This window comes from Coregonus clupeaformis, chromosome 23 (genome assembly GCF_020615455.1).
Source record: "Coregonus clupeaformis isolate EN_2021a chromosome 23, ASM2061545v1, whole genome shotgun sequence".
NCBI lineage: Eukaryota > Metazoa > Chordata > Actinopteri > Salmoniformes > Salmonidae > Coregonus > Coregonus clupeaformis.
In genome coordinates, this window is record NC_059214.1 from 28,901,558 (window position 1) to 28,916,985 (window position 15,428).

Below are 15,428 nucleotides of genomic sequence, written 5' to 3' on the forward strand. Positions count from 1 at the left end.
TACACATTTCACTGATATGCTCGTTCCAGGGCCCCAGGTTCCAGAATTTTCTCATGCGCCATTGGAGAAATAAGGGAGTTCAAAGTTGACACATTGTGCAACGTTGCTGCAAATTGCAATCGCATGAGAACACATTAAACATTTGTTATAATTTCATCAGAACTGTTCTGGCGAGTTCCTTCTGCCACATTTGTGTTACTTTTATATGTATACGTGCCTTTTGCATTCTGTAGGGGTTATGGAATATTCTGGAACTGAAACTGTCCAGGAAGAGTAAAGTAAGGACATTTGAAGACACGCATGCGCGAACCAGTTCTCGACATTTCCTCACGTGGAGATTCTAGTTCAGTGTGTCAAATCCACGCTCAAAGAAGTCGGTCCTCAACATCACAAGGTCTCTCACATAAAAATGGTAAGACATTCTTTATCAAAAACACATAGCTATAATATAATTTAGGATGCCAAATGTCCTGTTTGTCACCAGCAGAGTTAGCACGCATTCCGATTTTCATCATGTGTTGTAGTAGCTAAACTATGCTTTGATTTATCACAGGCAAGGTCAGACATGACCAAGAATACAGGAGGATTTTATCAGATTAGCTAGCAACCGTTACTGTGTAAAGGCTTGTCATACAGTGACATATGCGATCTGCCATGCATTGTCCCACACTTCTGATTGTCGAATAGCTAAATTAGCTAGCTCGAGATAACTTGCTATCTTGCACCATCAATCTCAAAATCGTTGGCTATATATGGAGAGAATTGCCAGCACGATTTTCACAATTGGCACTGTTGTTGATGGGTACTAGTGAACTATGAAGAACGAATAAAGTGATGAGGAGAAGCATTTGCTGTTGCAATCTAAATTGATGCCACATGCTATGTGTATGGGCCTTTGCACAAGTGTGGTATTTTATTTGACCTATTGTATGTTATTCTAGTTTATTTCACTGTCTGTGTCCTTGCACAACGAAAAAGGGAATTACCGGCGCTATCAACCAGTTCCGGGTAACGCAGACGCTGTGACCCCATGTGTAACTGCGTCACAGCATTTTATTTGCCCATTCATTTTGCCACACTTGTAATATTTCAAACTATGCAGGGTGGGGCGCGGCGGCACACACTCCCTGACCTGTTCTGGAATTTACTCTTAACATCCCTGCCATGATTAGTATAGAAGTTTATATGTGGGTCAGGGTTGGAGAGCCCTGCCCTGGCATCAACAGCCTGGAACCACAGACCCTCCTCTGTCCCTCCCCTGTTTCACTGACAACCTTCATTCAAGGTCAAAGATACATCTGTTACCAGACAGGCAGCTGGTGTTTAAACTCTTCAACATTTTGGCTCCTAAGCACCTTGCATTGTGCTGGCCAAAGAGCGAATCCATACTCTACTTTGAGTAGTCTTTTAGTTTTAGCTTGAAAATCGTCCTACATCAGATATCTACCAATTGCTTGCTTTACACCAGGGTTTCCCAAACTCGGTCCTCGGAACCCCAAGTGGTGCACGTTTTGGTTTTTGCCCTAGCACTACACAGCTGATTCAAATAATCAACTAATCATCTAGCTTTGATAATTTTAATCAGCAGTGTAGTGTTAGGGCAAAACCCAAAATGTGCACCCCTTGGGGTCCCGAGGACCAAGTTTGGGCAATGCTGCTTTATGCCTTTTCAATAGTGAATACTAACAGTGTCTTTGTTGCCTTTGGCAGGCTCTACTTACAAATTGCATGGACACTGCTAGTAGTCAAGGGCAGTAACAAACCCTCATTAATGATTTCCTGTACAGTTAGAAGTAGAGGAGGGCACCACTATTTTTCTATGGTATTATGGCGGTCCGCAAAAATACATGAGGTGTATGCCACCACCCACTGTACGGGGTAGTATGCTCATATTGTTTCCAAATAATTAAAAGACAAAGAAACAAAAACAAATCAATTTACTCCTTTAGTCAGATTCAAACGTCAACTCCGATCCCTTCAGTCTCTGGGGCCTGAGAAAGAAGAGCATCTTCATACAGTATATCTTGCAATGTTTCGGCCGTGAAGTCCTGGAGACCCAAGAACCTTTTGAGCCGCAGATACAATTATGGCCAGTTTCTTGGACTTGTTCATTTGGGCAGTACAATTAATCACATGCGCAATAAACGCCACAAAATCCACCTTCACGATCAGCATATCAGTTTCCCTCAACTGTTGAACAACACGGAATCTCCACAGGCTGTGGGGCATCCACCATCATATCTTCAGCTCCACTCACTCCTTCAATTATTATAGCGGAGAGTACCACTAACCTGTAGTAGGTTTATGTATACCTTTAGTGACAAGTTTCTTGTATTGAGTGTTCAGTGAGCTGGCTCATTTGGCTCCGTTCAGCTAAAAGAGACGTTAATTTAGCTCCCAAACAGCTCTTTGTTCAGTAGCGCTTAAATGTATATATCACCATCAAAAAATTGCAAATATCTAATGTAAAGCCTAAAAAGTTGCCTGCCATTATGTCAGTTCGTGACGTGAGTTCAAATACATTTTTACCTGACCCAAATTATTAGATGGCCTACAAAAATGAACGCACTGCAAAAATGTGTGGACCAGAAATGCTCTCTCCTCTCTATCTATTGTTCCTGCAGTGAGTAATTTTATAAATATTTTTTTGCATATAATTATTGTCTGGAGCTCAAAAAACAGTAGTAGGCCTAACCGTATGCAAGTCAGGGAGCCAAATGAAAGTCTCTTTCACAGATGTGATTCGGTTCCAGACGTTCACCAAAAAGAGCCATTCAAAAAGAGCGACTACACTTACCAAACCAGGAACTCTTGGAATCCACCTTAAGGTTTTGTACATAGTCCATATTTTCAGTGGATGATGGCAGATGGTTACAACACATCTCCTTTTGGCTATTGAAGGGGCCCCTCTCGTGCATTTGTATTACTCATGCCTTTATCAGTTCACACAATCGATTGACTCTACATCTAGTGGCTATTTCAGGGTATAACAATTGGAATGTCAAGCACTCACTGTAGAAGAGTCCAACACTTCTCAACCTCAGATGAGCTATGTAGATTAAATCAGTTGCAATGTTTTGTTGTACATTGTCTCCGTCATAAATAAAACACTTCCCCTACACATTTTAGGCTTTCAGGAAATTCCTTCCCATGTTTGACCGGGTGCTGGTGGAGCGTCTGGCTGCAGAGACTATGTCGAAGGGGGGCATCATGTTGCCAGAGAAGGCCCAAGGCAAGGTTCTGCAGGCCACAGTGGTGGCAGTAGGACCAGGCTCCACAAACAAGGTAATTTACTACTTCTGTCTCACTCTCTCTGGCTAAACAGTAGCTTATGTATGAGTTGTGTATCTAACTGGAGTCTGTCTACAACTGTGGCTTACAGTCTGTCTGTGTTGTCTTACTGGCTTATCTACTGATTTCATTCAGAAAGGGAACCTGACACCCATGAGTGTCAAAGTTGGAGAGAAGGTCCTTCTGCCAGAGTATGGAGGAACTAAAGTCAACCTGGAAGACAAGGCAACTGTTTTCTACTTTATTATTATTAGATATATGATTAATAAGTGATCATTCAAAATTATGTCCAACCACCATATTCATTAGTGTTTGTGTATTGATTGTCTATTTTAATTTCTATCATCATTTGTCTTTCAGGAATACTTCCTGTTCCGTGATGCTGACATCCTTGGCAAATATGTAGAGTAAAATCTGTTTCACTGTAAAACATCCATCCTGTTAGAGAAGAAAGAATGTTGCCTCATTCATGTCTTAGTTTTTTCTATGTTATTGAATTGTAAATAATTCTGATCATGTTTTGTTACAATAATAAAGTGAACTATTGAATCTGGATGTGTTGCTGCAATTTAATCTCCTGAGCAGATATATGAAAAGAGGATCTGCATAACATTGTGTTGAAGGAACTGGATTTGGAACTGGTTTTGGTAAAAGGAAGGTCCTTGTTACATTTTAGTCATTTAGCAGATGCTCTTATTCAGAGCGACTTACAGTTAGTGCATACATTTCTTCTTATTTTCATACTGGCCCCCCGTGGGAATCGAACCCACAACCCTGGCGTTGCAAGCGCCATGCTCTACCAACTGAGCTACACAGTGCCCATGTATCCTTCAAATACTATGATTTATACATACACTGCTCAAAAAAATAAAGGGAACACTTAAACAACACAATGTAACTCCAAGTCAATCACACTTCTGTGAAATCAAACTGTCCACTTAGGAAGCAACACTGATTGACAATACATTTCACATGCTGTTGTGCAAATGGAATAGACAACAGGTGGCAAGACACCCCCAATAAAGGACTGGTTTTGCAGGTGGTGACCACAGACCACTTCTCAGTTCCTATGCTTCCTGGCTGATGTTTTGGTCACTTTTGAATGCTGGCGGTGCTTTCACTCTAGTGGTAGCATGAGACGGAGTCTACAACCCACACAAGTGGCTCAGGTAGTGCAGCTCATCCAGGATGGCACATCAATGCGAGCTGTGGCAAGAAGGTTTGCTGTGTCTGTCAGCGTAGTGTCCAGAGCATGGAGGCGCTACCAGGAGACAGGCCAGTACATCAGGAGACGTGGAGGAGGCCGTAGGAGGGCAACAACCCAGCAGCAGGACTGCTACCTCCGCCTATGTGCAAGGAGGAGCAGGAGGAGCACTGCCAGAGCCCTGCAAAATGACCTCCAGCAGGCCAAAAATGTGCATGTGTCTGCTCAAATGGTCAGAAACAGACTCCATGAGGGTGGTATGAGGGCCCGACGTCCACAGGTGGGGGTTGTGCTTACAGCCCAACACCGTGCAGGACATTTGGCATTTGCCAGAGAACACCAAGATTAGCAAATTCGCCACTGGCGCCCTGTGCTCTTCACAGATGAAAGCAGGTTCACACTGAGCACGTGACAGAGTCTGGAGACACCGTGGAGAACGTTCTGCTGCCTGCAACATCCTCCAGCATGACCGGTTTGGCGGTGGGTCAGTCATGGTGTGGGGTGGCATTTCTTTGGGGGGCCGCACAGCCCTCCATGTGCTCGCCAGAGGTAGCCTGACTGCCATTAGGTACCGAGATGAGATCCTCAGACCCCTTGTGAGACCATATGCTGGTGCGGTTGGCCCTGGGTTCCTCCTAATGCAAGACAATGCTAGACCTCATGTGGCTGGAGTGTGTCAGCAGTTCCTGCAAGAGGAAGGCATTGATGCTATGGACTGGCCCGCCCGTTCCCCAGACCTGAATCCAATTGAGCACATCTGGGACATCATGTCTCGCTCCATCCACCAACGCCACGTTGCACCACAGACTGTCCAGGAGTTGGCGGATGCTTTAGTCCAGGTCTGGGAGGAGATCCCTCAGGAGACCATCCGCCACCTCATCAGGAGCATGCCCAGGTGTTGTAGGGAGGTCATACAGGCACGTGGAGGCCACACACACTACTGAGCCTCATTTTGACTTGTTTTAAGGACATTACATCAAAGTTGGATCAGCCTGTAGTGTGGTTTTCCACTTTAATTTTGAGGGTGACTCCAAATCCAGACCTCCATGGGTTGATACATTTGATTTCCATTGATACTTTTTGTGTGATTTTGTTGTCAGCACATTCAACTATGTAAAGAAATAAGTATTTAATAAGATTATTTCATTCATTCAGATCTAGGATGTGTTATTTTAGTGTTCCCTTTATTTTTTTGAGCAGTGTACTTGTGTCAGTGATATCTCTGGAGGAATGACCACCGTTTGTTTGGTAGCCACCAACTCCCTGTCACCGTTCCTGGTATCAGTCACACAAGTCTGTGCATCATTTGCATCCGGGCATTCTGTCGAGATGGTCATGGCGGAGGGTACTGCAGTTCTGAGGAGGAATAGGCCTGGAACAAAGGCGAAGGTATGTTTCTATAAATCGGAATACGATTGAATTTGGTAAAGAGGCCATCGGTGATTATTGCGGCCTTGCCTCGCCTCAACCGTGGATTTAATTTCGGTGATGGCTTTTTGAGTCGTTTGTCTGCAATTTGCTCGGAGATGTCTTCCGAAAAACACAGGAGGGTCGGGGCTGCAAGCTAGTAGTAGCTTGCTAAAAACGTTGCACAGCAGAGATTTAGAGACTTGTCTAGTTAGTTAGTTGGCAAACTAGACTTACAAAAATGCCAATATGAATACTATCAGAGAACCACTTTTTACTTTTGATAGTTAGCTAGTAACTAGTAGCTAACTGATGTTAGCTAACTTAGTTGCCAGAAGATACCGACCCTACCGTTATGCTTGTTTACGACTGAGCTGCACTGGAGTTGGAACGCAATCATGGGCACACCATGGAGCTGGTGCAAGATATGGGTGGGGAAACGTACATCAATGCAGAGATGGGATATGCCACTGTACTCCAAATTGTACATTTATCCACACTGATACACCGAGAAGATTGAAATACTGCTATTTTTCAGGGAAAACTGCCCTTTTTGTCCTCATGTTAGCTAACAGTAGCCACTGCAGACATTTTGGAATGGCAGTGCCAGCCAATTTTGCTCCTTTGTTGTTCAACACGAAGTGCAATTATGGAAGTAACCATTCTGCTGGCTTGGCAATTTTGAAAGGGAAGTTTAAAGGTAAAGTAGTCGAGTAAGGCTCATCATTCTGGAAGATGGTTCATTTTTGTTATAGATGTGCCTTGGGAAACATTTATGCTACAAATAACAGTAAAAAAAAAAAAGAGACCTATTTCAAGATTTCGAGCAGGAAATTTGTTTACTTTGCCAGACTGAATTTAGGAGGGAATTGGAATTCGATTGGCGCTCCTCAATGGGATTGCTTATCTCTATGAGCTACAAGAATGAATAATCCCTCCGAGTTTAATTTATGTTTGGGATTTGATGGTTTTGATATATAGAGATATAAAAACCCTTATAAAAAACAATCTACATTGTGTTGTAAAGATATGTCCAAGCAATCAAGAATCGATTTTTGGTTCATATCCAGAGTAGGTGTTTCTATTGAAACCTCTGTTCTCACTGACCATAAAGCCATTTTTCTTTCAATCAAACTCACAGATGGGCAGAAAAATAACAACAATTACCGGAAATTTAACAAAACACTTCTGGCTGATGAACAGTTCAAGAATGCAGCTAAATCTATTATAACTGAATGCTAGAATAAGGCAAACTTATTGAAGTTATATGGTGCATACTGGGAATTCATGAAGTACAAGATCAGAAGGTTGGCCATTAAAAGAGGAAAGGAGGTTGCTAAGACCAAAAGTATATAATCAAAGACATTGTTACCATTATGGACAAGAGGACTTGAGTCAAACTACAATTAGATTTGGACAGAATATATGAGGACAAAGAAAAATGAGCCTTTGTGAGATCAAGAACAAAGTGGATGGAAGAAGGCGAGAAAAACACGAAATATTTTTTCTTAATTTAGACTATTTTCTATCTTGAAGAATAATAGTGAAGACATCAAAACTATGAAATAACACTAATCAAATCATGTAGTAGCCAAAAAAGTGTTAAATAAATCAAAATATATTTTATATTTGAGATTCTTCAAAGTAGCCACCCTTTGCCTTGATGACAGCTTTGCACACTCTTGGCATTCTCTCGACCAGCTTCACCTGGAATGCTTTTCCAACAGTCTTGAAGGAGTTCCCACATGTGCTGAGCACTTGTTGGCTGCTTTTCCTTCACTTTGCGGTCCAACTCATCCCAAACCATCTCAATTGGGTTGAGGCCGGGTGATTGTGGAGGCCATTGAATCTGATGCAGCACACCATTACGCTCCTTCTTGGTCAAATAGCCCTTACGCAGCCTGGAGGTGTGTTGGATCATTGTCCTGTTGAAAAACAAATGATAGTCCCACTAAGCCCAAACCAGATGGGATGGCGTATCGCAGCAGAATGCTGTGTTAGCCATGCTGGTTAAGTGTGCCTTGAATTCTAAATAAATCACAGACTGTGTCACCAGCAAAGCACCATCACACCTCCTCCATGTTTCACGGTGTGAACCACACATGCGAAGATCATCCGTTCACCTACTCTGCGTCTCACAAAGACACGGTGGTTGGAACCAAAAATCTCAGATTTGGACTCATCAGACCAAAGGACAGATTTCAACCGGTCTAATGTCCATTGCTTGTGTTTCTTGGCCCAAGCAGGTCTCTTCTTCTTATTGGTGTCCTTTAGTAGTGGTTTCTTTGCAGCAATTCGACCATGAAGGCCTGATTCACAGTCTCCTCTGAACAGTTGATGTTGAGATGTGTCTGTTACTTGAACTGTGAAGCATTTATTTGGGCTGAAATTTCTGAGGCTGGTAACTCCTAATGAACTTATCCTCTGCAGTAGAGGTAACTCTGGGTCTTCCTTTCCTGTGGCGATCCTCATGAGAGCCAGTTTCATCATAGTGCTTCATGGTTTTTGTGACTGCACTTGAAATTTTCCGGATTGGCTGACCTTCATGACTTAAAGTAATGATGGACTGTCGTTTCTCTTTGCTTATTTGAGCTGTTCTTGCCATAATATGGACTTGGTCTTTTACCAAATAGGGCTATCTTCTGTATACCACCCCTACCATGTCACAATACAACTGATTGCCTCAAACACATTAAGAAGGAAAGAAATTCCACAAATTAACTTTTAACAAGGCACACCTATTAATTGAAATGCATTCCAGGTGACTACCTCATGAAGCCGGTTGAGAGAATGCCAAGAGTGTGCAAAGCTGTCATCAAGGCAAAGGGTGGCTACCTTGAAGAATCTAAAATATATTTTGATTTGTTTAACACTTCTTTGCTTACTACATGATTCAATATGTGTTATTTCATAGTTTTGATGTCTTCACTATTATTCTACAATGTAGAAAATAGTAAAAATAAAGAAAAACCCTTGAATGAGTAGGTGTGTCCAAACTTTTGACTGGTACTGTATGTAAAAACCAAACAAAGGACTAATTAAAATTGTAATCCCATCACTGAGAAAGTTCAGGTTTGATGCTTGGTTGTTAAGGGTTAAATGGTCGCATATTGTTGTGAAAAACTGAAGAAGAATCAAGACTATTATATACTGCAATAGCATTGGATGTTCCCCAAGCAACAAGTAAAGAAGTAGACTTGAAACTTTTTAATTTTGTTTGGAGGAATAAACCACATGATTTTTTAAAAGAGTGTATTATGTAATACTCTAGATCATGGTGGTTTAAATGTGCTTGAATTTTGGTATATCCAATATTATCTTTAAGACTAGATGGATGAAGAATTACATCCAATTTGAGCTAATAAAAATTCCCCTTTAAATTAGCCAATTTCCATAATAAAGTGTTACTATCCTGGTTAATTGTATATAAACATAACTTCTCCCCTCATAGATGTTTGATTTGGAATATCAAAGACATAAAATATAAGAATAAATCTTCATTTTTCCATAGATGGTTTGAGAACGGAATTTTGTTAGTGGCACAATTATTTATTGGAAATGGACAACTGTATAGTTATGTCGAGTTTTTGAATAGATATGGATTTCCAGTGATGGTGAAGGAGAATGCCATTTGTTTTTTATGCAATACTTACAGGCCTTATAAGACTTTTACATGGAAATTATGTTCTTGAGAGGAATGTGGAATTCAGTTTCAGCGTCTTATTAGATGGTGTATGCATCAAAGATAAAAAGTGCGCTAATAATTATGTATTTTTTAGATCAACTGGTGCTAGGGTTTGTCTTGATGGTAAATATGTTTTACTTTTGTTTCATGATAAGGCTTTAGATCAGAACAAAGTGTGTATATATAATGAATCTTCATTATGTATGGTAAATATTATATACATCAATGCAAGTGGGCAAAAGAAAAGCCACAATTTGTAAAATATAAATTGTATTTGTATTTTGAAAATGCTGCGTAATCTAAAAATATGTATAGCAAAACGGACCCTAAATGCCTGTGAAGCCTTGTCTATTTAAAGAAAAAAATGTGTATACCTGTGTATAAAGTTTCTGTGTTAATTGGTAGATTAAAAAAAATAATATATACAGTGGGGAAAAAAAGTATTTAGTCAGCCACCAATTGTGCAAGTTCTCCCACTTAAAAATATGAGATTTCTGGCTCTCACAGACCTGTAACTTCTTCTTTAAGAGGCTCCTCTGTCCTCCACTCGTTACCTGTATTAATGGCACCTGTTTGAACTTATCAGTATAAAAGACACCTGTCCACAACCTCAAACAGTCACACTCCAAACTCCACTATGGCCAAGACCAAAGAGCTGTCAAAGGACACCAGAAACAAAATTGTAGACCTGCACCAGGCTGGGAAGACTGAATCTGCAATAGGTAAGCAGCTTGGTTTGAAGAAATCAACTGTGGGAGCAATTATTAGGAAATGGAAGACATACAAGAAAACTGATAATCTCCCTCGATCTGGGGCTCCACGCAAGATCTTACCCCGTGGGGTCAAAATGATCACAAGAACGGTGAGCAAGAATCCTAGAACCACACGGGGGGACCTAGTGAATGACCTGCAGAGAGCTGGGACCAAAGTAACAAAGCCTACCATCAGTAACACACTACGCCGCCAGGGACTCAAATCCTGCAGTGCCAGACGTGTCCCCCTGCTTAAGCCAGTTCATGTCCAGGCCCGTCTGAAGTTTGCTAGAGTTCATTTGGATGATCCAGAAGAGGATTGGGAGAATGTCATATGGCCAGATGAAACCAAAATAGAACTTTTTGGTAAAAACTCAACTCGTCGTGTTTGGAGGACAAAGAATGCTGAGTTGCATCCAAATAACACCATACCTACTGTGAAGCATGGGGGTGGAAACATCATGCTTTGGGGCTGTTTTTCTGCAAAGGGACCAGGACGACTGATCCGTGTAAAGGAAAGAATGAATGGGGCCATGTATCGTGAGATTTTGAGTGAAAACCTCCTTCCATCAGCAAGGGCATTGAAGATGAAACGTGGCTGGGTCTTTCAGCATGACAATGATCCCAAACACACCGCCCGGGCAACGAAGGAGTGGCTTCGTAAGAAGCATTTCAAGGTCCTGGAGTGGCCTAGCCAGTCTCCAGATCTCAACCCCATAGAAAATCTTTGGAGGGAGTTGAAAGTCCGTGTTGCCCAGCGACAGCCCCAAAACATCACTGCTCTAGAGGAGATCTGCATGGAGGAATGGGCCAAAATACCAGCAACAGTGTGTGAAAACCTTGTGAAGACTTACAGAAAACGTTTGACCTGTGTCATTGCCAACAAAGGGTATATAACAAAGTATTGAGAAACTTTTGTTATTGACCAAATACTTATTTTCCACCATAATTTGCAAATAAATTCATAAAAAATCCTACAATGTGATTTTCTGGATTTTTTTTTCTCATTTTGTCTGTCATAGTTGACGTGTACCTATGATGAAAATTACAGGCCTCTCTCATCTTTTTAAGTGGGAGAACTTGCACAATTGGTGGCTGACTAAATACTTTTTTCCCCCCACTGTGTGTGTGTGTGTGTGTGTGTGTGTGTGTATATATATATATATATATATATATATATATATATATATATATATATATCAGTATGTTTGTATATTGTGTTGTAATTGTTGTTAATAAAATAACAAAAAACAAAAAAAACACGAAGTGGCATTCCATAATGGCTGATTATGGAATGTTAACTAGCATGGGGTTGAAAATGGCAGGTTTCCATGAAAACTGGTAGAATTTCAATCTTCTTGGTTGAGCAGTATGGATAAAGGTACAATTTGGAGTACAGTGGCATATCCCATCCCAGCATTGAGGTACGTTTTCCGACCCATATCTCGCGCCAGCTCCATAGTGTCTTAATGTAACAATGATTGAGTTCCAACCCCAGTGCAGCTCAGCGTAAACAAGCGTAACGGTAGGGTTGGTATCTTTTGGCAAGCTAATTTAGTAGTCAACCTAGTTTACATTTGGTATTGGTAACCTTAAATTACACTGAACAAAAATGTTAACGCAACATGGGGCGGCAGGTAGCTTAGTGGTTAAGAGCGTTGTGCCAGTAACCGAAAGGTCGCTGGTTCTAATCCCCGAGCCGACTAGGTGAAAAATCTGTCGATGTGCCCTTGAGCAAGGCACTTAACCCTAATTGCTCCTGTAAGTCGCTCTGGATAAGAGCGTCTGCTAAATGACCAATTATAATTATAATTATGTAAAGTGTTGGTCTCATGTTTCATGAGCTGAAATATAAAATCCCAGAAAGCTTATTTCTCTAAAATGTTGTGCACAAATTTGTTTACATGTCTGTTAGTAAGCATTTCTCCTTTGCCAAGATATTCCATTCACCTGACAGGTGTGGCATATCAAGAAGCTGATTAAACAGCATGATCATTACACAGGAGCACCTTGTGCTGGGGACAATAAAAGGCCACTTTAAAATATGCAGTTTTGTCACACAACACAATGCCACAGATGTCTCAAGTTTTGAGGGAGCGTGCAATTGGCATGCTGACTGCAGGAATGTCCACCAGAGCTGTTGCCAGAGAATTTAATGTTAATTTCTCTAACATAAGCTGCCTCCAGTGTCGTTTTAGAGAATTTGGCAGCGTGTCCAACTGGCCTCAACCACAGACCACTTGTAACCACGCCAGCCCAGGACCTCCATATCCGGCTTCTTCACCTGTGGGATCGTCTGAGGGGGTGGGGTGGGGGGGTATTTCTGTCTGTAATAAAGCGTTTGTGGGGAAAAACAAATTCTGATTGGCTGGGCCTGGCTCCCCAGCTGCACCCCTGCCCGTCATGTGAAATCCATAGATTAGGGTGTAATGAATGATTTCCGTATATGAACTGTAACTCAGTAAAATCTTTGAAATTGTTGCATGTTGCGTTTACAGTTTTGTTCAATATAGCTAGCTAATTTGGGGCACTTTATAAGTATAAAGTCAACACAAATAATTACTTGGCTTGATAGTTGGCTGATGCAAAATATTATAGCTAGTTAACTACAGTGCTGAAGACTACAGTTCATGAACAGTTAACTAGCTAGCAAGCTATGTCAAAATAGCTGACAGTTACCAGTTAGCTAGCATGTCCTGACAGTTACCAGTTAGCTTGTGGTCCTCTGTAGCTCAGCTGGTAGAGCACGGCGCTTGTAACGCCAAGGTAGTGGGTTCGATCCCCGGGACCACCCATACACAAAAATGTATGCACGCATGACTGTAAGTCGCTTTGGATAAAAGCGTCTGCTAAATGGCATATTATTTTATTATTATGTCAACAATTACAGCTGTTGCTAGCTAACGTTAACTAACGTTAACAATGCTGTCTATGGCTAGATAACATGAAAGGCTGAGAGGTGACACTTTTGTCCATTGAACACATACAGTTCCTTGAATATGATTAACGTTATCCCTTTGTCCCTCCCTCTTTCGCTGCAGGATTTCTACAACTGGCCGGATGAATCCTTTGAAGAGATGGACAGCACGCTGGCTGTACAGCAGGTGTGGTTGAGTTAGTCAGTGGGGAATGACTGGGGAGTCCATTTTAAGCTTCAAATTAGCATCAAAAGTGTCATGATTGCAGAATGCTGTTCGTAGCTGTCAAGTGTCAAGCCTGACATTGATGAGCTGTTCCTTATTTTAAGATGGCTGCTGCCCTATAAACCTACAAAGCATCTTATCTAGTGTGATCATTGTCACCCATGTCAGAACTTTAGTTGGTTAACAAGGATGTTAGCAGAATCAGGATGTTTGACTAACCTCAGTGGTACCCCTGTCCCTGTTCAGTACATTCAGCAGAACATCCGGTCAGACTGCTCTAACATCGATAAGATCCTGGAGCCTCCAGAGGGACAGGACGAGGGAGTGTGGAAGTATGAGCACCTCAGGTACACTGCCTTCCTTCACTTGACTTACTAGACGTATTACTTTGACAGTATGCTAACTACACACTTGACTGATTACTCTACACTGAGTGTGTCTACCAAATCAATTACAGTAATTTATTTTGGTGTTGAGTCTCACTCATCTATCTTTTTCCTTATCCCCATTCCCCACCCACCCCTTCTTTCTCTCTGATATAGGCAGTTCTGTCTGGAGCTGAATGGACTAGCTGTGAAACTGCAGAGTGAGTGCCACCCAGAGACCTGCACCCAGATGACCGCCACAGAGCAGTGGATCTTCCTATGTGCTGCACACAAGACCCCCAAAGAGGTGTGTTACTAAAATCAGAATTAAATTCACTCAGGATTTTATATTTCTATTTAGCCTGCCATGCACTATATTTAAGATGTATGTAATTGCCTGTGTGTTTCTGTCCACAGTGTCCTGCCATTGACTACACTAGGCACACGCTGGACGGAGCTGCCTGCCTTCTCAACAGCAACAAGTATTTCCCCAGCCGGTGAGCGCACACACACACACACACACACACACACTGTGTAAAGGAATACTTTGGTTTCCTACGCATACACTTTCAATCTTCTCTCCCCAGCGTGAGCATCAAGGAGTCCTCTGTAGCCAAGCTGGGCTCTGTGTGTCGCCGTATCTATAGGATATTCTCTCATGCCTATTTCCACCATCGGCAGATATTTGACAAGTATGAGGTAAGTAGTAGTTGGAAGTTCCCACTTCCCAAACAGACCTGGCAGAGGAGCAGGATTTGGGTTCCTCATTCTTATTGAAACTGATATTATAGCGTCACAGGGACACAAACTGCATTTTTTCTGCTTGTTTAAGTTAGAAAATGGAATGCACATATCCAGAAGTGTACACCAGGTTGAGGAGGACATGATGAGAATTAATTAGTTATTGTGCTTTATTTGTGGCAAATGAGTCATGATCATGTTCCATTTTGTGGTTGTTCCATATTCAGCCAACAGGTGGCACTACAGACCTGGGCCCGGTTTCCCAAAAGCATCTTAAGGCCAAGTTCATCGTTAGAATTAGCCTTAAGATGCTTTTGGGAAACAGGGCCCAGGTCTGTAGGGAAAAACTGATATGTGGTTATTACTAGAACTGGGCAATGGGCATATGATTAGGTTCACTTCATGGTCCACTGAACCCGGCTCAGTAGTCAATGTAATGACCCCAAGCAGACCAAAGCTATAATGTTGCTATTTAAAAACTGTTAGTCATTCTATAAACTAGTTAATCAGACCTCATATCATACTCTACTTCTCTTGGTTCACCTCTGTGTCTAGGGGGTACGTGCTATGGGTTGTTTCTGGACAGAGCCTAATTCTCTTGTTTGTTTCCCTTCTATGTCCCTCCCTGCAGAATGAGACATTCCTGTGCCATCGGTTCACACGCTTCGTGATGAAATACAACCTGATGTCCAAGGACAACCTGATCGTTCCTATCCTGGAGGAGGAGGTCCAGAACGCTTCAGCCGGGGAGAGCGAGGCCTGAGAGGAGAGCTACACACAGGAGACCAGACGTGTGTTCAAATACTGCTTGATTGAGCTTGCCTGTTGCAATGGAACCAA

At 41.9% G+C, this 15,428-nt stretch overlaps 1 protein-coding gene across 2 annotated transcripts; it reads left to right on the plus strand.

Moving 5' to 3' along the window:
• The first annotated feature begins 88 nt into the window (after positions 1 to 88).
• Positions 89 to 15,366, plus strand: LOC121537051 (MOB-like protein phocein). 2 transcript variants are annotated; one of them, XM_041844797.2, is made up of 8 exons: positions 89 to 412; positions 3,130 to 3,285; positions 13,381 to 13,443; positions 13,729 to 13,829; positions 14,025 to 14,154; positions 14,265 to 14,344; positions 14,435 to 14,546; positions 15,220 to 15,366. In XM_041844797.2, the coding sequence occupies exons 1-8, from the start codon at positions 410 to 412 to the stop codon at positions 15,349 to 15,351; spliced, it is 777 nt and encodes a 258-aa protein (XP_041700731.1). In that variant the 5' UTR covers positions 89 to 409; the 3' UTR covers positions 15,352 to 15,366. The 2 variants fall into 2 exon arrangements, with proteins under 2 accessions (XP_041700731.1, XP_041700730.1); XM_041844796.2 differs by lacking the exons at positions 13,381 to 13,443; positions 13,729 to 13,829; positions 14,025 to 14,154; ... (1 more) ...; positions 14,435 to 14,546; positions 15,220 to 15,366 and adding exons at positions 3,427 to 3,516; positions 3,652 to 3,844 and having other exon boundaries at positions 174 to 412.
• Positions 15,367 to 15,428: the final 62 nt, after the last annotated feature.

What these genes read in the sequence shown, in the direction of transcription:
- LOC121537051 (XM_041844797.2), top strand. An exon ending in GACCAGGCTCCACAAACAAG is followed by an intron (nt 3,286 to 13,380) that starts GTAATTTACTAC and finishes CTTTCGCTGCAG; the next exon opens with GATTTCTACAACTGGCCGGA. An exon ending in CACACAAGACCCCCAAAGAG is followed by an intron (nt 14,155 to 14,264) that starts GTGTGTTACTAA and finishes TTCTGTCCACAG; the next exon opens with TGTCCTGCCATTGACTACAC.